Source organism: Phaenicophaeus curvirostris, chromosome 10 (genome assembly GCF_032191515.1).
Source record: "Phaenicophaeus curvirostris isolate KB17595 chromosome 10, BPBGC_Pcur_1.0, whole genome shotgun sequence".
Lineage (NCBI taxonomy): Eukaryota > Metazoa > Chordata > Aves > Cuculiformes > Cuculidae > Phaenicophaeus > Phaenicophaeus curvirostris.
Genome location: NC_091401.1, coordinates 974,868 through 994,903, shown reverse-complemented (window position 1 = coordinate 994,903; position 20,036 = coordinate 974,868). Strand labels below are relative to the sequence as shown.

Below are 20,036 nucleotides of genomic sequence, written 5' to 3'. Positions count from 1 at the left end.
AACAGACAGGACTTGAACCGTGACTACTTCATGTGGAACACAACAAGGTCAAATTATCTGCAACTGGGTGAAAGAAGGAATAAAACAAACCTTTTCTTTTTTTCCTTAATAATCTCTGAATACTTTTAAGTTTCTATGACAGTCACTAAAATGCCCTCTTATAAGCATTTACATTGTATTTAAATGTGCTTTGTATTGACCTTGACATATTGCTATGATTCATAATTATTCACTGACTTGAACCATTTGTTTGATGAGAAAAAGCAGTGAGAGCTGAAAAAAGACCAGTTTGATCATTTAGTGACACAAGCCCAGACGCTCAGATGCTCGCTTTGCGTCAGAAGCCATACTTCCACTGCAAAAGCTGACTAAATGGCCCAGGAAAGCTCCCTCCTGACTTTCTACGGCAAAGCAGCCCAGGCACAGGAATTAATGATGCCTGAGCTGGGATCCAGGTATAGAATGCAAATAAAAATTTTTGGAAAAGCTGCATTCATGTACCATCATTCTGCCTTGCATTTCACAACACGTTGTTTGTGTGTGAAAAGCTATGAGCTATACGACTTCATCAATAATTGGAAAATATGCTTTGCTACCATTCCTATCTAAATTACAGTATAGAAACTGCTTTGCTTTATTAAATGTGACATTTCCAGATTTCTTTATATGTGATAGCAGACAAGACTTATAAAATATATTTAAGTTTTTTCTCTTACTCTGTCTTTATTGTCACGGAATAGACCTTCAGCCAAAGCAGACTCTTATCTACCATAAGCTGCAATGGAGGCTTTTCACCTGCCGCCAACATCTCATAGTAGCTGGTTTTGCTATGTATTTAGGAAACGACAAAAAATTATACCTATCTCTTCTAGGAAGAACAGAAAACATAATTATCCCTTTTTAATTATGACTTCATTCAGAATATTTATTTATCATCAAGATTTGTTTATATACACTGATACATACACAGTGTATATATACACTGATATTTTATTTTATTTTAATGTTATGTTCCAAGGATATTTTACTGAACACTGTCTGCAAGACCTTTAACTGTGGCCACTTATATCCTGAAACATTCTCTCTACCTAAATCTGTCCTGCGCCATAGCAGAGTAAGTAATTTTTTTTTACAAAATACATTTCTTGCAGCAAAACGTACATCTCTTATAGTATTTACTGTTATTTAAAAAGCTTATGTAGCACTGCACAGTGCGTGTGGGTACATAAGCACATACATGCCACCCCCCCAGCACATAAACAAAACTATTGTTGAAATCTTTCATTGAAACTTTGTAAAGGAAGTCCATGTGCCACAGCTCAGGATGTCCTGTTTCTGTGAGGGGCTTTGGCTATTGCTTGGCCATTTTCTCATTGAAAACACAAGTAGGAGACTTGAGAGCATTTAGTCTTCCTACTATTAAAACAACCTGATTGGAAAGGAGGCTTTGAAGGGTTATTCCCCATCAGCTGAGAATCCTGAGGCTCAGACACCTCCTCAGACACAACACACTCAGTTTAGTGTCCTCTGTTCTGGTGTTGTCAATGGGAAGGATGGGATACATTCTGGTCATGAAAATAACCTCAAAATGCAGCTGCTATTCTCAAGCTGCATCCGTGTCCCTGGTTGTCTTTCAATCCAAACCACCCTGCAGACTCGCCAGGCTGTGTGGGCTCCAGCAGAGCGGGTGGGCTGGCGCTCCTCCCCTGACCTGGCCGGCTGCAGAAAGCAGCAGTGCTCCTGCCTGACTGGGGCGGTCAGAGCAGGTGGGCCTCATCACACTCTAAGCCAGCAAGGGGTATGCATGCTCCTCCCCTGTTGGAAGGAAGAAACGGAGATCCTTGGCTTCTGAAGGACTGGGGACATAATTTGGGGTTTGCATCTGCTCATAATATATATTCACTCATTGCTTTGTAAGAGGACGGAGGCAGCTCTGTGGCTAGTTTGGATTCAGATTTTATTTTGAATACTGAAAAACAAACAGTAAGTTCAAATATCAGGAAAAACCTTCCATGATTGATTGGTAGTATTTGTTTTACTGTAGTACTGCTCTTCAAAATATTCAGTTTCAATTTTACAGTTGATCAGCCTGCAAACTTCAGAAAGTCCCAAATCTCATTTCCACTGAGCAAGTGCTTTACTTGTTTGTGTTCCTCACTTGGAAACAAAGGATTGTAGCCACCAAGGGTAACAGTTCACACTTATACACATTGGTTGTGAGCTCCCCCCAAAATGTTCTTGGTAGGGACAGATACCAGACCCAAACAAAATTAACACCACAGGGTATCCCCGTCTACCAAGAAAAGAAGAGGAAAGGAAGGGACAATACATGGGGGGAAAAAAAGTGTGTTAGTGGTAAAAAAAGTCAAAATAAAGCACCAGTGAGGAACACAGAGCAGAGAGTGCAACAGCGAAGAAGAAACGGGATGGAGAAGGCTCATTAATAAAGGCCCTAAACATCTTTTCCCATGTAGGTTTCCTCTTCCCCACATCCTCCCCACACTCAGTTGGCCACGTTTCCAAAATGGAATGACTGATGGTGTTTGTCTCAAGACAGCATCGATTGCTGTAGTAGTATGGAAAAGACAATGGGGAGGAACTGGAAATAAAACGGCTGCTCTGTGCTAATACCTCTCCTTTTTGGCTTAGAAAGGAACATCGCCTATAACAAGAGAAAGGTCAAGACAGTGCTACATTCATCCTCCCATCGCTGAGTCCTACGATCCAACAGGAACTACAAGCCATGGACAGTCCTTCAATCATTTTCACTGGAGCAGATTAACCCCCTGCCCTGAGGAGGCAGGTTCACAGCCCTCCTGCCCTACTGTGAACACTAGCAAGCAAGAGGTAAAGTAACACTCTGTGGTGTCTTAGACATAATGTTCACCTGTAACACTCCTGGTGGGTCCTCACCACTGAGGAACGTTGGTGTGGCAGCAATACACTGCACACAAAATTGCACATCAGAGGCACATCATCAGCTCATTCGTCTAAAAACTATTTCTGCTTATATATCTGTAAGGTGAGATTAATTAACTTTGCCAAACACAGGACAGAGTGAGACTTGCTGGGCAAACGGGCATTTTAAAAAGCTGGGCTTTTGGGAAAAAATGAAGACTTTGCACAGCTAAAGTAAAATTCAGTTAGAAAATCAAATAATACCTTGTCAAAAGCCCTCAAACTGACATGACAGCTACCCATTAATTTTAATATTAATTTAAAAAAATTAATATATTTCATTAAGCATAACAAAAATGAAAGTAAAAATACATACAATAATACCTCATTTTTACTACCCATCCAAGCAACCCAGTATTTTAAGGCTGGGAAAATTAAGAAACACAAAATGGGAAAGTGACTGACCCAAGACATCAGAGTCCCCAAGATGTCTGTGGCAATTATTAACAGAACCCAGCTACTAATTAGGAACTGGGTTTATCCTGATGAAAAGTGATCCACACAGACCAGAGAAGAGAGAGACCCAAAGCAGTGAAGCAGAGGTAGGGTACGACATAGAAAAGTAGCAACACTCTATGTGATTTAACTACAATATCAAAACACACTCAGACATTTCCTTAAAGACTCTAGGCAGGGCCAGGCCCTTCTGAATAACAGTAGCTGTGCAAGATCAGTGTTTTTGAAACCACTTCTTCTGAAGCCATCCAAAACCTACCAAATACTGACAAAGTCACAACCGTTGCACTGGTTGTTTTCCAGATGACGCTCAGCTCGAAACAAGGGTATAAGGTTGCTGTTGCTACCTAACACCTTTTGCTTTTTCTTAAGTTTCAAAAAGTCATCGACACCATGGTGCTGAGTAAAAGGTTATTTGAGGAGGCAGAAAAGCACAACACACTAGCTGTCATTCCTTCCTTCCTGTTCTATGGCAAGGAGGATGCTGATGATATCAGGAACTGAAAAATCTCCCTTTTGGTAGCTGAATCGATTGGGGAGATTTACAGTAGAAGAAAAAAAATGAGCAAATGTTGTACTCACCAGTCTAACTCATTAAGAAATGCACCCCATGTAATCATAATGCTGGAAAAAGAACGTTTGTAATGCTTTTAGAGTGCAAAAAATGAGAATTCACACATTTTAATTGTTTTCATAATAAAGAGGCAATATTACAAATATTTTTGAAAGATGAGCATTCTTTCCTGTGCCGAGACTTTTGCTCCTGTTATTCCCGTGCATGACACACAGCCACACACTGCCATCTAGTGCTCCCTGGACCTGCTGGGAATAACGGGGAGCACTTCGAAAGGATGTTCCAAATTATTTAATAATAATAAACACGGATTAGTTTTGTTTTTCAGAAATACAGTACTACAGGATAAAACAATAATATCTCATGGCTGACAAGGCAGATAGTATTCTGTACTCCATTGTTTTTTTGAGTAGTACTGAGGAAACTATTAGATGGAAAAAAAAGCACGTCTGACTATACAATGAGCAGTATTTAACTGTCATCAGTAGGACATATAATCATATTGAGAGCATACAGTATATTGCACAAAATCACATATTGTACCAACATTTAGAACTAGTGTGATCAGTGTACCATAAAAAAAACCAAAACATGAGAGGAGAGGGAGAAAGAGTGAACAACTAATTAAAATGATGCCATGCTTTAAGAGCAAGTATTTGGTCCTCAGGGCTGAAACACGCACAGCAAATGCATAGTTGATTTTGGACACAGTTACGCAAAGCTATACAATACTGATTTCATATTGCTGTGCTGCTCACAGTATCAGACTAATTTTCTGCTGCCTCAGCACTCAAATTGTCCCTCTAGTTTTTGTATCTAAACTAAAACCCTCCAAGCAATAGCCTACTTAATTTTTAAGCATCAATCAAAAATTTCACTGCCCACTTGCAAAGTAAATGGTACTCGAGTAGGAAGTAATTTGGAGCACACAGGAAAAATTAAGTGAACTCAGTGTTGCAAAATTCTGCTATAAAATACTGTGTGGATTGGCTATATTTCAATAATACCTTGTAAGGTTTAGGAAATCTTTGTGCTATTGTAGAGATGCAAAAGGGACAGAACCCAATTTGCTTTTCCTTGCAGCATATAAGCTCCCTTTCAGAGTCAGATCCTGAATTTGTACATAGCCCAAACTATTGTGCTTTTAATAAAAATTCAGAATAAAATAATTTACTCTGTTTAGTGACTGTCATGAAGACCAAAATGTTTCCAGCAAGCAAAACAGCCCAAGGGAGGGTTTGAACAGAGGGAGCAGGATGGTCTGAGATCAGTTTTGGCCAGTTATAAAACTGCATCTTGAGGCTACAGTTACCTGAAACGCTGTCACACAATCTGGAGGCTTGCTCCTAATGAAACGAGAAGATCCTGCTTCCATTCTTTTTCCCTCAGAGGCTCTGGCACTCATTAGACCCCTCTGTGACTTGATTCAGCTCAATAACCTGAAAGAAAATTATTCATTGTTTCCACTCGGGTTATAAACTAACAGTGCCGACGAAAAAGACATGACGTGTTTGTATGGAGTTGGTGTAAAGGAAAGAATCAGAATCAGGCAGCCCAGAATAGGGAGAACAAAACGGAGGACCAAGACGTTCCCCTTTTGCTGTCCAGTTACGAAAAAGAAAAGAAATCTAACCAGATACAAACCATTTGGACTTCCAACATTTTTAGCTTCTCATCTTAATTTTCAGTCTACTTGCTGGCTGCAGGCTTGTTTTTCATCCCTTCTCCAACAAGGGAAGAATTCCACACTTTGAGTCTCACATGCTCATGGCTGCGTACAGTGCACGAGGCAGAGCTAAGCCTGTGGGTTTTCTGTGCCTGTCACTAGTATTTCTCCTGGCATGCTGGGCCATCTGCTGGTTCTTTCCCGCTTCAAACATTTCATAAAGCCCCTATTAAATCTCTTCAGCTGCCCAGCTACATCATTTATTTAGGTAGGTAATATGCACCTTCATAAAGATCCAAGCACTTATTCTAGTCCAAACGTACACACATAGAATCACAGGATCATAGAATAGTCTGGGTTGGAAGGGACCTTAAAGATCATCTAGTTCCACCCCCTGCCATGGGCAGGGACATGTCCCACTAGATCAGGCTGTCATCCACATTTTGCCCCAGATTAAGCAGGTATAGCACTAGCGGAGTAGTTTTTGTCCATGCTGTTCTGGAAATCATCTAGTGATATCTTGTACTCAACTCAGTTTATCCAAAAATGGATGGGAGTCTTCCCATTAACTCCAGTAGGCAACCTAAACAAATGTCAAGAGGTTTACTTGGAAATAAATGGGGAAAACAATTTGATAATATTTGAACAAATTAATTCTATGTCAATTTTTGTTTCCAGGATTTTCTTGGAAAAAGAAAGTAACAAGAACTCTCTGAACTGGAGACTGCTCTTGTGAGACACTTTCTTCACTAAAGAGCTGGATGATCACTTATTCTTGGACCTAAAGAAATCTTCATATCAAACAGGCAAATAGAGTTTTTTGGCTAGCAAATAAAAATATTTCTGCTTAAAATAAATGAAAAAGTGTTACATTTTAACAGCCCAACAGAAATGACTGAGATTTAAACTGACACTAAATTCTTCTTAGCTCTGCTTCTGTGAGATAAAAATATCTTCTGCTTTCTGAGGCTTTTCTTTCACTTATTTGATCGTGAAGAGAAGATACTGTAGGTTTATGTGTTGTTTGTACTGGAGAGCACAGCTGTTTTAGCTTTTCTGTCAGACCCCCAGGATCCTGTCTTTATAATGACTTTTTAAAACGCACAGCGGGTTTGCCTAAGCAAATTTAATTTGTATTTGGATCTGGATCCAAAGGAAATTAAAAAAAAAAAAAACCAGACCCACTCCCCCCCCACTCAGCCCTCTCCAGTGTCACCTTTCGAAAGGAGGGGATTTTATTTTAAACAGTGTAAATAAAAAATCCTTTAGCCTGGCATGGGTAAGGAATCTTTTTTAAGAAGTTGGCCCTGTCATGTACGCTATTTAAATATATAAAAGCAAGCCAAAGGTACACATTGCCCTTATCAACAACAATAAATTAAACAAAAAAGCATATCGTTAAAAGGCAAACTACAGGAGCTTATTTCCATGAAACAATTAATTTGGAGAAAGAAGAGAAAACAAGGTGACAAAACAAATTCTAATAAATCCAGATGAATTCAAAGTAATATAAGATGAAAACAGGAAGGCTCAGGGTCAATGTGAAGAACAATCAGGAGATTTAAAGAAAACAGTGACGTGAACCAGAAGAAGTTACAAGAGAATCCCAGAGGCAGATGGGGTATCAGAGGCAAAAGAACATAAGAAAGGCAAGGCACGCAGCTAAGAGCAGTTTCTTGGCATCACTAATCAACAAGGTGGCTGGGGGTGAATTAACTGCTCTTTAAATTGGAAAAAAAATAAACTAAGAAAATTATGATAGAGACTGAAGCAGTTTTGGGGGGAAAAATTAACCTATTTAACTGCAAGAAGTCATCAGCAGAAAAATATATCTACCTACTTCCTAAAGAACTGAAGAATTAAGCGGCTGTGTCTGTTAATAAAATCAGCAATTATGAGAAAAAGCAGGAAGAAACAAAGTCTTGCAGTTATCCAGGAGGATATGTTTCCGTGTCAGGTAAAATAATTGATGAAATAATAAAATTTTAAACTCCATGAAATTATATAATAGTCCTGATGAAACTTGGATTAAGAAGAACATGAAAATATCTTCAGGCTCCTTTGGGAGGGTGACAAAGTATGACAGCATAACCAGTAGACACATCTAATTTGGATGTTTAGGAAGCCTTTGACAACAGGCCAGGCAATTCACATAGTACACACCTAGGTTTAATCTAGACAGTCCAGGTTTCAGAATACTCTGTCAGGCGTCACATTTCACTGAAAACCAGGTAAAAGTGCAAGTACAAAAGAAATGTACTGACTACTTGTATCAGCAGAAGCAGAGAGGAAAAAAATATAATTAACATTTGAATCAGAGGGCGCCATCTCCTCCAAACTTTCTTGGCTTCAGGGAATAAAACAAACCAACAAATCTGCCAGGATCCCTGCTCTGTCATTCTACTGCAGTAAGGTAGCAGATAGATCCCATCCTGCCCACACGTAACAGTGTGTGCTAGACACCAGATTTAGTCCACAACACCCTGGTGAGCACTTGGATTCTGATGGACAGGACTTGAAATACTGATGGAATGAGAGAGAGGCTAAAACCTGGTTAAGAAATGGGAAAACAACAACTGCTCAAATCCTACTTTACTTTGAATAATACTGAATATTTACTTTCTTCCCTCTATCCCCCCCCACCCCCTGACAATTCATTTTTAAAAGGAGAAAGGAAGAATAAAATTTATTTGAAAAGTATGGACTTCTGTCAGAGCTTCTGAAGTCAGGGAAGGGCTTCCAATGGCTTTAATGAGCTTTGGCTCAAGCCCTTATAGTGTAGCAAAGACAACAATATAAACTGAAGCAGGATTTATATCCCTACTATAAATAATGTATGTAATCTCAATTACTGTAGACAGCATTTGTATACATCTAATTTATCATTATTAAAGTGAGATTATGGCAGCTTTATGTGAGGCAGAGGCAAATCTGGGCCATTACTGAAAACAGTTCATTTACATTATCCACTAGAACTACTCTGGCAGTTCCATTCTTCATGTTTAAAATCTCAACCTTGCCCCCCTGTGGCCCGCAGGAATGTAGCACACGTGTCCAGCGTAAGGCCGGCTGAAACCAGGCTGAAAATGAAAAATAAAGAGCTCCCATAATCCTTTCTTTTTGTCATTTTTTTCCTTCAAATTTGCAACACATATGTAAAATAGTCAAAGCACAAATAAAATCTAGGGGGACATTTATTCTTCAACCTATCCTTACCGTTAGCACTTGCTAAAAATGACAGCAGCAAAGAAGCAAACTTGGAACTTTTGCATCATGTTTCACACCTTCCCTCTCACCAAGGATATTTAGGTAGGTGACAGAAGGCAGCTGCTCATGCAGGACAATAATGGCCACAGTTGAGCTCAATTCCTTTAGTTACACCAGGCATCTCAGTTATTATTTGTCAAACTGGGCTTTGTCCAGCAGAACTGCTCACAGCTCTGCCCTGGGAAGTAAGTTTGGCCCAGCAGCACAGGACAGAGCTCTACAGCCACACCGATCCATCCCCGCTGTTAAGTATCAACATGAAATTTGAAAATAAAACAGCATCAGACATCTATATGGTCCTCAAGGTAGAAAATAGCCACTTAAACGTATTATCACAGGCTCACACATCATCTTCACCACTACCATCACAATAGCTACCCAGGGCTCTGCATGGCAATGAAAATCCATGGCTACAGGCCATAAAAGACTTAATTCCAGATAAAATAATACTCTCGCCCTTAAACAAACGAACCCAGTAAATACGATGCTTGCAGGTCAAACACCTGAAAATAGACAATCGCCTTATGAAAGATTATCCCAATAATTTTAGCAAAAAAAAAAAAAAAGTCCCACTCCATCTATATATGTGGGGAAACAAAACCAACCACATCTAATAGACTATTTCTTCAGGACTAGTTTGATGATATAATAAGGTTTGTTTCACCTCTCCTACTTCAGCACTCTGCCCAGCACTCTGCCTTCTCTGTGAAAATTAACTTCTCTTCAGACTATTCCATGCAGGTTTTGTAAAAAGAGCTTCCAACCCGGTCCACTGTGTCCCTCAGAAAAATGTTCCACAGGATTGCCAGACTCTTCCTTGTCAGGAACAAGAGAACTAACCATTAATTTTAAAAAGGTCATGTCATCAACTCTGGACCGCCTGATGGGGCTCACTCTGTTTCTTCTTACAGCAGCTGGATGCACAGTTAGAAATCTTATATTTTGTATTTTTCACTGTATTTTTTCCAAGAAAGAATTCTTCCTGCCTGACAACTTCCTACTGCTAATTTGACATATTTGTTATTCAGAATGACTGGTACAGCCCCTTATTTTATCAATTAAATATGCAAAGCAACAAGGCAAGCTCCTAGGCTCCCCGCTTGCCTTCTCCTTCCCCAAGATGTTAACCAAACTAGCTCACTCTCAGCAGCCATCTGATCCCTTTGTCTCCTGAAACTACCAGCAAAAAGGAAATCAATGCCAACTGTGGAGGTGATTCTATATTGACACTTTTCCAATAGAATCCAGACTCAGACCACCAATGTGTTTCACAGGGGACATCCACCCTCAATCAGATGGTTGCAATTTTCCAACAGCATCTGCCCTGGGATGCATTCAAAAAAGCAACACAAGCTAAGAAAGGTTCTTTATTTCTTTATCATTTTTTACACCACTGATTCTTCAAGGTGGTGCTGTATCTTGAAATGCATCAAAATAAAACATCCTACTTAAAATTGTTACTTCACTACAAATATAAACCTCAAATAAATTATAATCAACCTATCCAATACAACTTAATATTATTTCATGATTTATGTTAACCTACTATACTTCTATCTGCAGTATAGTTAGTTAATATTTTCTTTCAGCCCACCAGCCAAAAGGCTAATCCTCACAGCAGCTGTTACTACTCCAGTACAGAATGAACGTGAATTTAACCTCTGCTGGATATAACCTAATAAATTCTGTTGTTTTTCTAAGCACTTCTGTGAATTAAAATGGACGTTGGCTTGCCATCCAAATTCGTGAACAGGTCTGAAGTGGCTTTTAGGCAAATCGCCAAATAACTTCCCAATTCCCTTATAGGGTATAGCTCTCACTCCAGAGATCTTATGAGCAAGAACTGAAAAACAACATCTTCTCTATTTCCTCAAAATTACTTTTCATTTTCTTAGCATTATTTAAATAAATTAGGGACAACATTACATTAAAATAATACTAAGGCTTCATTTGTTCTCTTCAGTTCTCAATGATTTCAATTTAATTGTAGCAATACAAATATAAGAATAGCAGGCACTCCCTGCAACCTTTCTGACAAGGTAAATGCCAGGATATTGAAAAGCTTGAATATAAAATTCAACCCAGCGTATGTCTTTGGATGCTGAATAAGGCTGAGGAAAATAGGAATGCTCCCCAGCACAATTAAAATCTATGACTAGGAACAAATACATTTTTCAGCTGATGCTTAACTTTATTCTAAGGAAAACCAATATATACTATAAGTCTTCCTTTTCTCCAGGCTTCAATCTCCTTTTTCAAAAGTAACAAAATTTAGCCTTTAATTTGGGAAAGCAATGAACAACCCACTAAACTTTAAACCAATTTGAAATCTACTGAACTTAAGGACATTACTTGTGTTTCCATATCTTCCCTACTGGAGATGAAATGTTTCCTGTTTCAATTGGAAGTCATGGCCAGCTGGCACCAACGTGTGGCTTTCAAATTTTTACAATTTGAAAAATTGTAAAGAAGCCTGCCTGCTGATAATAAGTTTTCTTTCTGTTTCACACAGCCCTATCCAGTCTGTAAGGGGGAATATGTTTAAGCTGAAAGACAGGAGATTGAGACGAGATCATAGCAAGAAATGCTTTCCTGTCAGTGCCCTGGCCCAGGTTGCCCAGAGAAGCTGTGGCTGCCCCATCCCCGGCAGAGCTCAAGGCCAGGCTGGATGGGGCTTAGAGACCCTGATCTAGTGGGAGGCATCCCTGCCCATGGCTGGGAGTTGGAACTAGATGGGCTTGGAAGTCTCTTCTGATCCAAACCATTCTGCGATTCTATGATTTCGACAGACGACCTGCCTGCCTGCACCTCCCTGCAGTGGTTTAACCTATTCTCAGCTTTAATGCTGTTCTCGACTCCTCTTTTTCTCTCCTACCCTGTCCCCGCTCTGAGCCATGGAACCTACCTGGCCCCTCACTGCTGGGGGAGCTGCAGTCCTGCTCCTGCAGCACGGTTTTCCCACACTCATGGAATCACAGAATCGCTTGTTGGAAAAGACCTTTGAAATCGAGTCCAACCATACCTGCCCACTACTAAACCAGCTCCCCGAGAACCTCACCTGTCCGTCTCTTAAACACCTCCAGGGATGGGGACTCCACCGCTTCCCTGGGCAGCTCTACCAGTGCTTCACCACTCTTTCAGTAAAGACTTTTTCCTAATATCCAATCTAAACCTCCCCTGGCGTAACGTGAGGCCATTCCCTCTCATCCTATCCCTTGTCACTGGGGAGAAGAGATCAACACCCACCTCACCACAACCTCCTTTCAGGAGCTGCAGAGAGCGATGAGGTCTCTCCTCAGCCTCCTCTTCTCCTCCAGACTAAACAGCCCCAGGTCCCTCAGCTGTTCCTCAGAACCCTCGTTCTCCAGCCCCTTCCCCAGCTCCGTTCCCTCCTCTGGACGCGCTCCAGCTCCTCAATGTCCTTCTTGCACTGAGGGACCAGAACTGATGCCAGGATCCGAGCTGCGGCTTCATCAGCGCCGAGCACAGGGTCTCGGTCCCTGCCCCGCTCGCACGGGCGTGGCGTTTCTGACACCGCCTAGGACGCCTTTGGCCTCAGCTGCATTTCAGAAGAGCCGCGGTGGCACTGCGCTTCTTGCTCCCTGAGTGCGAAGACTCCAGTTCCCGCCCAGCCCCGCGGCGCCATCAAGGCGGGCGGGGGCGTGGTAGATAATGGGCGTGACCATGACGGGAGGGGCGCGGCCAATGGGAGGGCCCGGCGGGGCGGGGGCGTGGGCAGAGTGCGAGGGGCGAGGTAAATGCATGGGACCTGGCGGCAGCTGATGAGGGGGCGTGACGAAACGGCGGGGGGCGTGACGAAACGGCGGGGGGCGTGACGAAATGGCGGGGGGCGTGACGAAATGGCGGGGGGCGTGACAAAATGGCGGGGGGCGTGACAAAATGGCGGGGGGGCGTGACAAAATGGCGGGGCGGGACAAAATGGCGGGGCGGGACAAAATGGCGGGGGGCGTGACAAAATGGCGGGGGCGGAACAAAATGGCGGGGGGCGTGACAAAATGGCGGGGGGCGTGACAAAATGGCGGGGGGCGTGACAAAATGGCGGGGGCGTGACAAAATGGCGGGGGCGGGACAAAATGGCGGGGGGCGGGACAAAATGGCGGGGCGGGACAAAATGGCGGGGCGGGACAAAATGGCGGGGGGCGTGGTTAGGTGGCGGCACTGGGGGTGAGGCGAAATGGCGGGGGCGGGGCAAAGCGTGGGCGCGGCAGGGGCGGTGCAAGATGGCGGCGCTGGCGGCGCGGGCCCGCGCGGCGCGGCCGTGGCGCGTGTGGCGGGCGCCGTGGGGCTGCGCAGCGCGGCGCGGGCTGGCGGAGGAGGCGGCCGGCGGTACGGGGCGGGCGGGGGTCCCGCGGTGTGAGGAGCGGGCGGGAGGGGGCGGCGGGGCCGGGCGAGCCGGCCGCAGCGCCCGCCGGTGCCCGTGGGACACCGTTTCTCATAGGAATCTCGGTGAGAAGCGCACCCTTGTCAGGTTCGTGGGTGACAGCGGGGAGGAAGCGTGGGTCTGCTGGAGGGCAGGGAGGCTCCGAAGGGATCTGAACAGGCTGGACCGAGACCTGGGATGGTGTTCGAGTGCTGAATCCTGCCGTTGGGGCAGCCTGGGGCAGGGCTGCAGGCTTGGGAGGAGCGGCTGGAGAGCTGCCTGGTGGAGAAGGACCCGGCGGTGCAGGTTGCCCGTGACTGAACACGAGCCAGCGGTGTGGCCGGGGAGGCCGGTGGCATCCTGGCTTGTATCAGGAACAGCGTGCCCAACAAGAAGTGGTTTTGCCCCTTTGCTTGGCACTGATTAGGCCACGTCTCAAATACTGTATTTAGTTTTGTGTCCCTCACTGCAAAAAAGGCACTGAGGGGCTGGACTGCATCCAGAGGAGGGAACGGAGCTGGGGAAGAGGCTGGAGAATAAGTCTCATGTGGAGCAGCAGAGGGACGTGGGGTTGTTTAGCCTAGAGAAAAGGAGGCTGAGAGGAGACGCTGTCTACAACTGCCTGAAAGGAGATTATGAGAGATGCGTGTTGGTCTCTTCCCCCAAGTGATAGGCAATAGAACAAGAGGGAATGGCCTCAAGCCGCACCAGGGCAGGTCCAGATTGGACATTAGGGCAGAATTCTTCTCCAGAAGGGTTTGTGGGCACTGGCACAGGCTGCCCAGGGAGGTGGTCGAGTCACCATCGCTGGAAGCATTTAAAAGACGGGTGGATGAAAGGCTCAGGGATATGACAGTAGTGGACGGGTACATGTGGGCTTGATGATCTCAGAGGTCTTTTCCAACCTAGTGATTCCATGATTCTCCATGTGCCATTCCTGCAGAAGGAAAAGCCACCGTGCCTGCCTTCACCGATGAGGCGGTGCAGACCCTGCTGTACAAGATGACTGGACTGGACCTGCAGAAGGTGTTCCGGCCGGTGCGGCAGGAGCTGAAGCCCCCCAAGTACAAGCTGATGACAGAAGCCCAGCTGGAAGAGGTCAGCACCCTGCTTCCCTGGGGAACGAGTTGGGTTTAGCCACGGGGCTGTCACAGCCCCTTTTCCTGCTCCCACTAGTTGCCCTTGAGTGTTTCACTTTTTTTCCTTTTTCTAAATTAGGGTAAGTTAATGCTTCTTCACTTTACATAGTTTTATTTATTTTATGGAATATGAAAGGAAACGAGATGCTTTTTTCCTTGAGACAGGTTCTCTTCATTGTGCTCTTTCCTTATGCTTCCTAATTCTATTAAATATATTTATCTGATATGTAAGTTGGGAATCCTTTGGCTACTGTTGTCTGACTGCTGTCCAGGATGACAAAGGGGCCTGGCCTTAGACTGTTCTTCTGTAGCCACAATCACAGCTGTAGAGCAACTGTTGATTGTGGTTTGTGCACTAGGCAAAATTTACCATGGAAAAACCAGCTGAAATAAATATGGTATTTGCAGTAGCATATGTAGATTGTAGGTTTGGAACCTCCTCCAGCAATCTGCCCAAGTTACAGTAGTGCTGTATTGTTCATGTGGAATTCATTTCCCTGGAGATGAAATTAGTGTCCCACTCAGCAGCAGAAAATAAAGGTATTAAAAAGTTCTGTCTAAATGAAAACAATAGTCCCAATGGTCATTGTTAACTTTCCAATAGGATGAGTTTTAATTGTAAAATTGAGCTACTTTTTTTTTTTTCCTAAGGCCACAAGAAAAGCCATTGAGGAAGCTAAAGAAAAACTAACCATGCCTCCGGTTTTGAAAGAGCGAGAGCCAATTAATGATGTCTTAGCAGATGACAAATTCCTTGAAGGAACTGAAACCACAAAATATGTGTTTACAGATTTAACGTACTCTATTCCACATCGTGTAAGTAACAATATATTAATTTATCTTAAGAGCTTTTCATTCTTAACTTCAAAATAAGCTTAGGTTTTAGGAAAATGTAGTTATAGCAGACTGCAAAAAGGCTGAGGAGTTGTAAATTCAGTCTGGTACAAGGCAGTACAAAGACATGTTTCTAAATATTTGCTTCTAACTTCTCACTATAAGTTAATTCCAGTGCTCAAAAGCAGGCAGTGGGGCAGGGAGCAGTGGGATAGTTAGTTAATTATTTTAAAAGCATACGCTTGTGATTCGCTAAGGAGTGCTGAGTTCTTCCATACTTCCTAGAAGCTTTCTGTGGAATTAGATTACTTAGTACTGTGCATCGATTAAACGATTGAGCTGCTTCACAGTTGCAAAGAGCTGGTGGAAAGCTGAGTAAATGATAAAAAAGCTACGAAGAAACAGTTGTCAAATAGAACTGCATAGTGCAGGGTTAAAGATTGCTTTGTATAGTGAAACATCTACGTTCTCTTAAGTACTAGTAGTAAGCGGCTAGAAAAATTCCTAACAAATAGTTATGATTCCAAGAAGTCTCCATGGCTCAAACATGCTTATAATGATGATGCTGTGAAATGGGTTGCCAAGCTCTCCATCTGTGACTCCATGTGAGAGCCCTACCCAGGAACCTATTTATTTTTCTGCATCCATGCATTGAAAACTTCCTCATCCCAACAAACATTCCCATTTGCTGTTGTAAGTCAAATATGCTTGTAAACAAACTTAGGTATATTGTTTTATTTGTGGTATTTTTTGTTTTGTACTTGCCCTTACTTGCTTCTAGCACCTTTCTCTGAAACAAAGTTAAAAAAGTACAATACGCTTGCATTCTTACTTTAGAATGTGTTATTAAATGCATAAAATCAGGCCAGCAGCAACACTAACTCCTTTCTCTGAACATTAGTTATATTATCTGTCTAAACTTGACAGAGCTTTAGCTTTTTAGCATTGTGCACGTGGACAGTTACGTCACATAGTAAATTACGGTGCCAATGTTGCACTGAATTAGCAGATGTCAAGGGAGAAATGATGAATGTAGCACGCAGCAAGTTCAGTCAGTTAGAAACTGGTATTATTAGTGTGAATTTAAGTATAGAAGGACTTTGCCAAATCAGAATCTGTTTTACGATGTATCTAGCTATGAGGAGAGAAGACTTTGGGAGATGATGCACTTCCTTTACCTTCTTTTCAGGAGCGTTTCATTGTAGTTAGAGAACCAAATGGTGTATTACGAAAAGCAACCTGGGAAGAACGAGACAGAATGATACAAATATTCTTCCCCAAAGAAGGGCGCAGAGTTATCCCCCCCGTCATGTTCAAGGACGAACACCTTGTGGTAAGATCTTCCTGGTTTTGAAAAGTGATTTTACTTAATTGTGTTCTGACAGTGAAACTGTGCTAATTGGACAGAGTAGCTCTGAATAATCCAGACTGCTGCTGTGTTCTAAGCAGGTGAACTCTGTTTTCAACAATTGCTTATCACTTTAACTTAGTTAAATACTTATGATGAAGTTCCAGGTTAGGGCTAGGTTATCCTTGGGCAGGTGTAAATATTCTGTTTTGCTGGAAATCCACATCTACTTTATTATGCCTTGATGAAATTGTATGCTTCATCTGAAAATGTAAACTGATTTTCAGGAATAAAAAAAGCCAGAAACAGTGTATTAATGTCATCAAGGAAGTTACTGTACTTTTATCCATTTTGTCTTGTGACTAAGGGAACACTCACAGTAGGTGTTGCCCAGAACAGACATGTTGTGGCTGTGATTTTGATTTGGGAGAGTTGGAATGGTGTGATACAGAATCTGTTACTGAGTTTGAACTGTTGTTTTAGACTGTGTTTCAGCAAGACCGTCACGAGGACATCCTTAACAGGTGCATTGCTCAGTTCGAGCCAGATTCACCTGACTACATCAGAGTGAGTTCGCGTTTCATTTTTCTAGCAAAAAAATAGAATTAGTGAAGAATTTTAGGGTTTGTTTTGCAAACAGGAGCTTTATCTGGGGATCAAAGGTGGTGTTTCATATATGTTCTTTTTCCTTCATATAGATTACCTGTTATCCTTGTGATGAGTTTGGGTTTTTTTTCTTTCAGAAAAGTAAATTTGGGTTCTATGTAAGTAATTTTCAACAATATAGAAAGAACTACAGATTCATAAAAATAGTCTTTAGGTAGGTACTTTTGGTATCAAACCAGAATTGATGATAACATGCCTTAGCGGCCCCAGAGTTGTGCTAGTACCGTCCTGTAACTGCTGTGTTAGGATTTGAAAGGAGCAGGTTGATAACGGATAAAGTGGGCCTGAGAGCATGGTACACAAAGCATTCTTTTTGACGCAGACCAGGTACAAAAATATATTTCTGGCTGAAATATTTAAATATAGTAACTGCAGTTACTGGCGAATATGTTTGTCTACGCTTGCTTTTCAAATGTTTACTTCTTTGCAAGCTGTAACAATTTCTCAAATTGCTGAGAATGTCACTTCTGTCAGGCAATTTTTCAAGTACCTTTTCTTCTAAATAAAGTGTCACCTCTTTGCTTTGGTGCTTTTCTCTGTGAAGAATAGATTACAACTTGAAAGCAGTGGAAATTGAAGGTTCAGAGGTGCCCTCCCCAAATTTTCAATGCATAGCTAGAATTTAGCTTTCTCTTAATATAAAGACGTCTAAGTACTAATAACTGGGTTATCCCAGTGTTACCCTGAATTATGACACGTATAAAGCTTTAAGGCAGCACGGCTCAGCCGGTGGCGTATGTCTGTACTTCAGGGAGCACTGAAAAGAGATTAAAAACAGTAGAAGTGAGAAACTGTCATCAAGCTCCAGTTACACTAGTGAAACAGAAACCTTTTCTGCGTACAGGTTCATCATCGGACATATGACGACATTGACAAACATGCCAAGTACGACCTGCTGCGTTCAACGAGACACTTTGGGGGAATGGTGTGGTACCTAGTAAACAGAAAGAAGACAGATGGCTTACTACTAGACATGATCAACAGAGACTTGTAAGTGGTGTTTGTCACTTGCTAATTCTGGTTATTTAAACAATGGAAAACAAGTACCCACGGTGTGAAAAAAAACAAACAACCCAGTATTTCTGTTAAGTGTATGCGAGGTTTCATTTGCATACAAATTCAGGCTAGCTGTACCTTTTAGTTATCTAGATTCTGAATGGAAGCACCATCTGCAGTTGAAATTGTAGGGTTTTAAACTCAGTTTCTACAGAAATAAGCCTTTTGTAGTTCCTGGGGTTTTATTTTTGTTTCCCATGTTTGTCAGTACATTTCCAGGTCTGGGCAGTGCTTATCTCAAAGCCTAACAATTTTATACGACTGAGCTCAATTTTGGCCTTCCAAGTTTGACACACACTACGTTTTAGATGAATTCCCGAGAAACTTAGGAACAGCTAGATCCACTCTCATTTTAAGGGGATGGATTTCTTTAAGATAGGCTGCTAAAATGACTCAAAACTCCCTGCAGCAAACAATATTTAGTTGTCCAATATGTCAAAAGAGCTAGGAAGGAATCGTACACTTAGAACTCCAAGTTGCAGTGATGGTGGCGTTCATTTCCTATTGTTGAGGTTGGAAACTTTCAACAGGTGGTCAGATTTTACTTTTAAACTTGAGGCTATGAAGAAATACAAGGAAGTTCTAGTTTTGGAATCAAATTGTTAGAAAGGTTCTGTTTGGTGCAATTGTTCTACTAAAACCTTGTTATTGGGTAATTAATTGTGTTTTACAGAGGGATTTCAGCTTTATTACTGCTGAATGGTACGCGAGGCTTCAGCAGCAGCATGGATAAGTTTATGTATAACCTCTAGTGTGCCTTGGTTTTTGCACGCTTCTGGTATTTGTCTTGTGAACAGGCTGCCGGTGCCCTAGAGGAGGGGATGTCTCTGGAGCTGTAGGGTCTGACGGTGGGGGGCCCAGTACAGCGCAAAGTACCCTCTCTAAATGCTCGTAGGTGTCAAGAGAAAGTAATTGCTACGACTCCTCCTTTCTCTGTTTAGGCTGGATGACGCTACAAGTTTAATTACGCTGTATCATATGCTTCACCCTGAATGTCAGTCAGCAAAAGAAGCTAAAGAAGGGAAACTTCAAGGAGTTGATCTGATCAAGGTATTTTTTTCTGATTTAAGGCACCCTAACTCCAGAAAAGAAAGGTTTTTTAGCAGAAGCCTGTTTAGAAGTGTGAATTTCTTCTTATCTTAAGAACCAGATATTTAACTAGAGTTGTTCTGCATGCCAGGTTGTGTGGGAGGTGGGTGGAAAGCTGAAGGCTCATTATGCAACTGTGCTCTGAACTGTACCCGAATCGCTCTCTGGCCATGTTTGCAGGTATTTGCAAGAACTGAAACACAGAAAGAAGGCTACATCCAGCTGGCCCTCCAGGCTTACGAAGAAGCAATGGCTACTTCTACAGCTTCGTGAAATGAACCTGTTCCTCCTAAGTTTTGTCTGTTTATAAGCATTCTCCATACAGGGTTCCACAATAAATACTTGAAACAACTGACCATTCCAGAAAATGTTTTACTAAAATATGCAGGAATCACTACAGCAGCTTGTTATTTCCAAAGGTTCTGTAAATGAAATTAAAGCAGTCAATACATATTTTGTTTTGAGGTGACACGATGCCCTGGGTTTATTTTATTTACTGTTGCATCTTGAATCTAAACAGCTGCCCACGATTCATTTTACTTATGAAGTGTGGAGTCTGGACAACTTCATTCAGAAAAGTGCGTAACACCACATCCCTCCCT

At 42.3% G+C, this 20,036-nt stretch overlaps 1 protein-coding gene across 1 annotated transcript; it reads left to right on the top strand.

The window, feature by feature from the left end:
* The first annotated feature begins 13,155 nt into the window (after positions 1-13,155).
* MRPS22 (mitochondrial ribosomal protein S22) lies at positions 13,156-19,785 on the top strand. Its single transcript, XM_069865407.1, has 8 exons — positions 13,156-13,268; positions 14,246-14,400; positions 15,093-15,257; positions 16,465-16,608; positions 17,107-17,190; positions 18,134-18,279; positions 19,287-19,395; positions 19,615-19,785. Exons 1-8 carry the CDS (start codon positions 13,163-13,165, stop codon positions 19,705-19,707), a joined length of 1,002 nt encoding a protein of 333 aa, XP_069721508.1. The 5' UTR covers positions 13,156-13,162; the 3' UTR covers positions 19,708-19,785.
* The last annotated feature ends 251 nt before the right edge of the window (positions 19,786-20,036 follow it).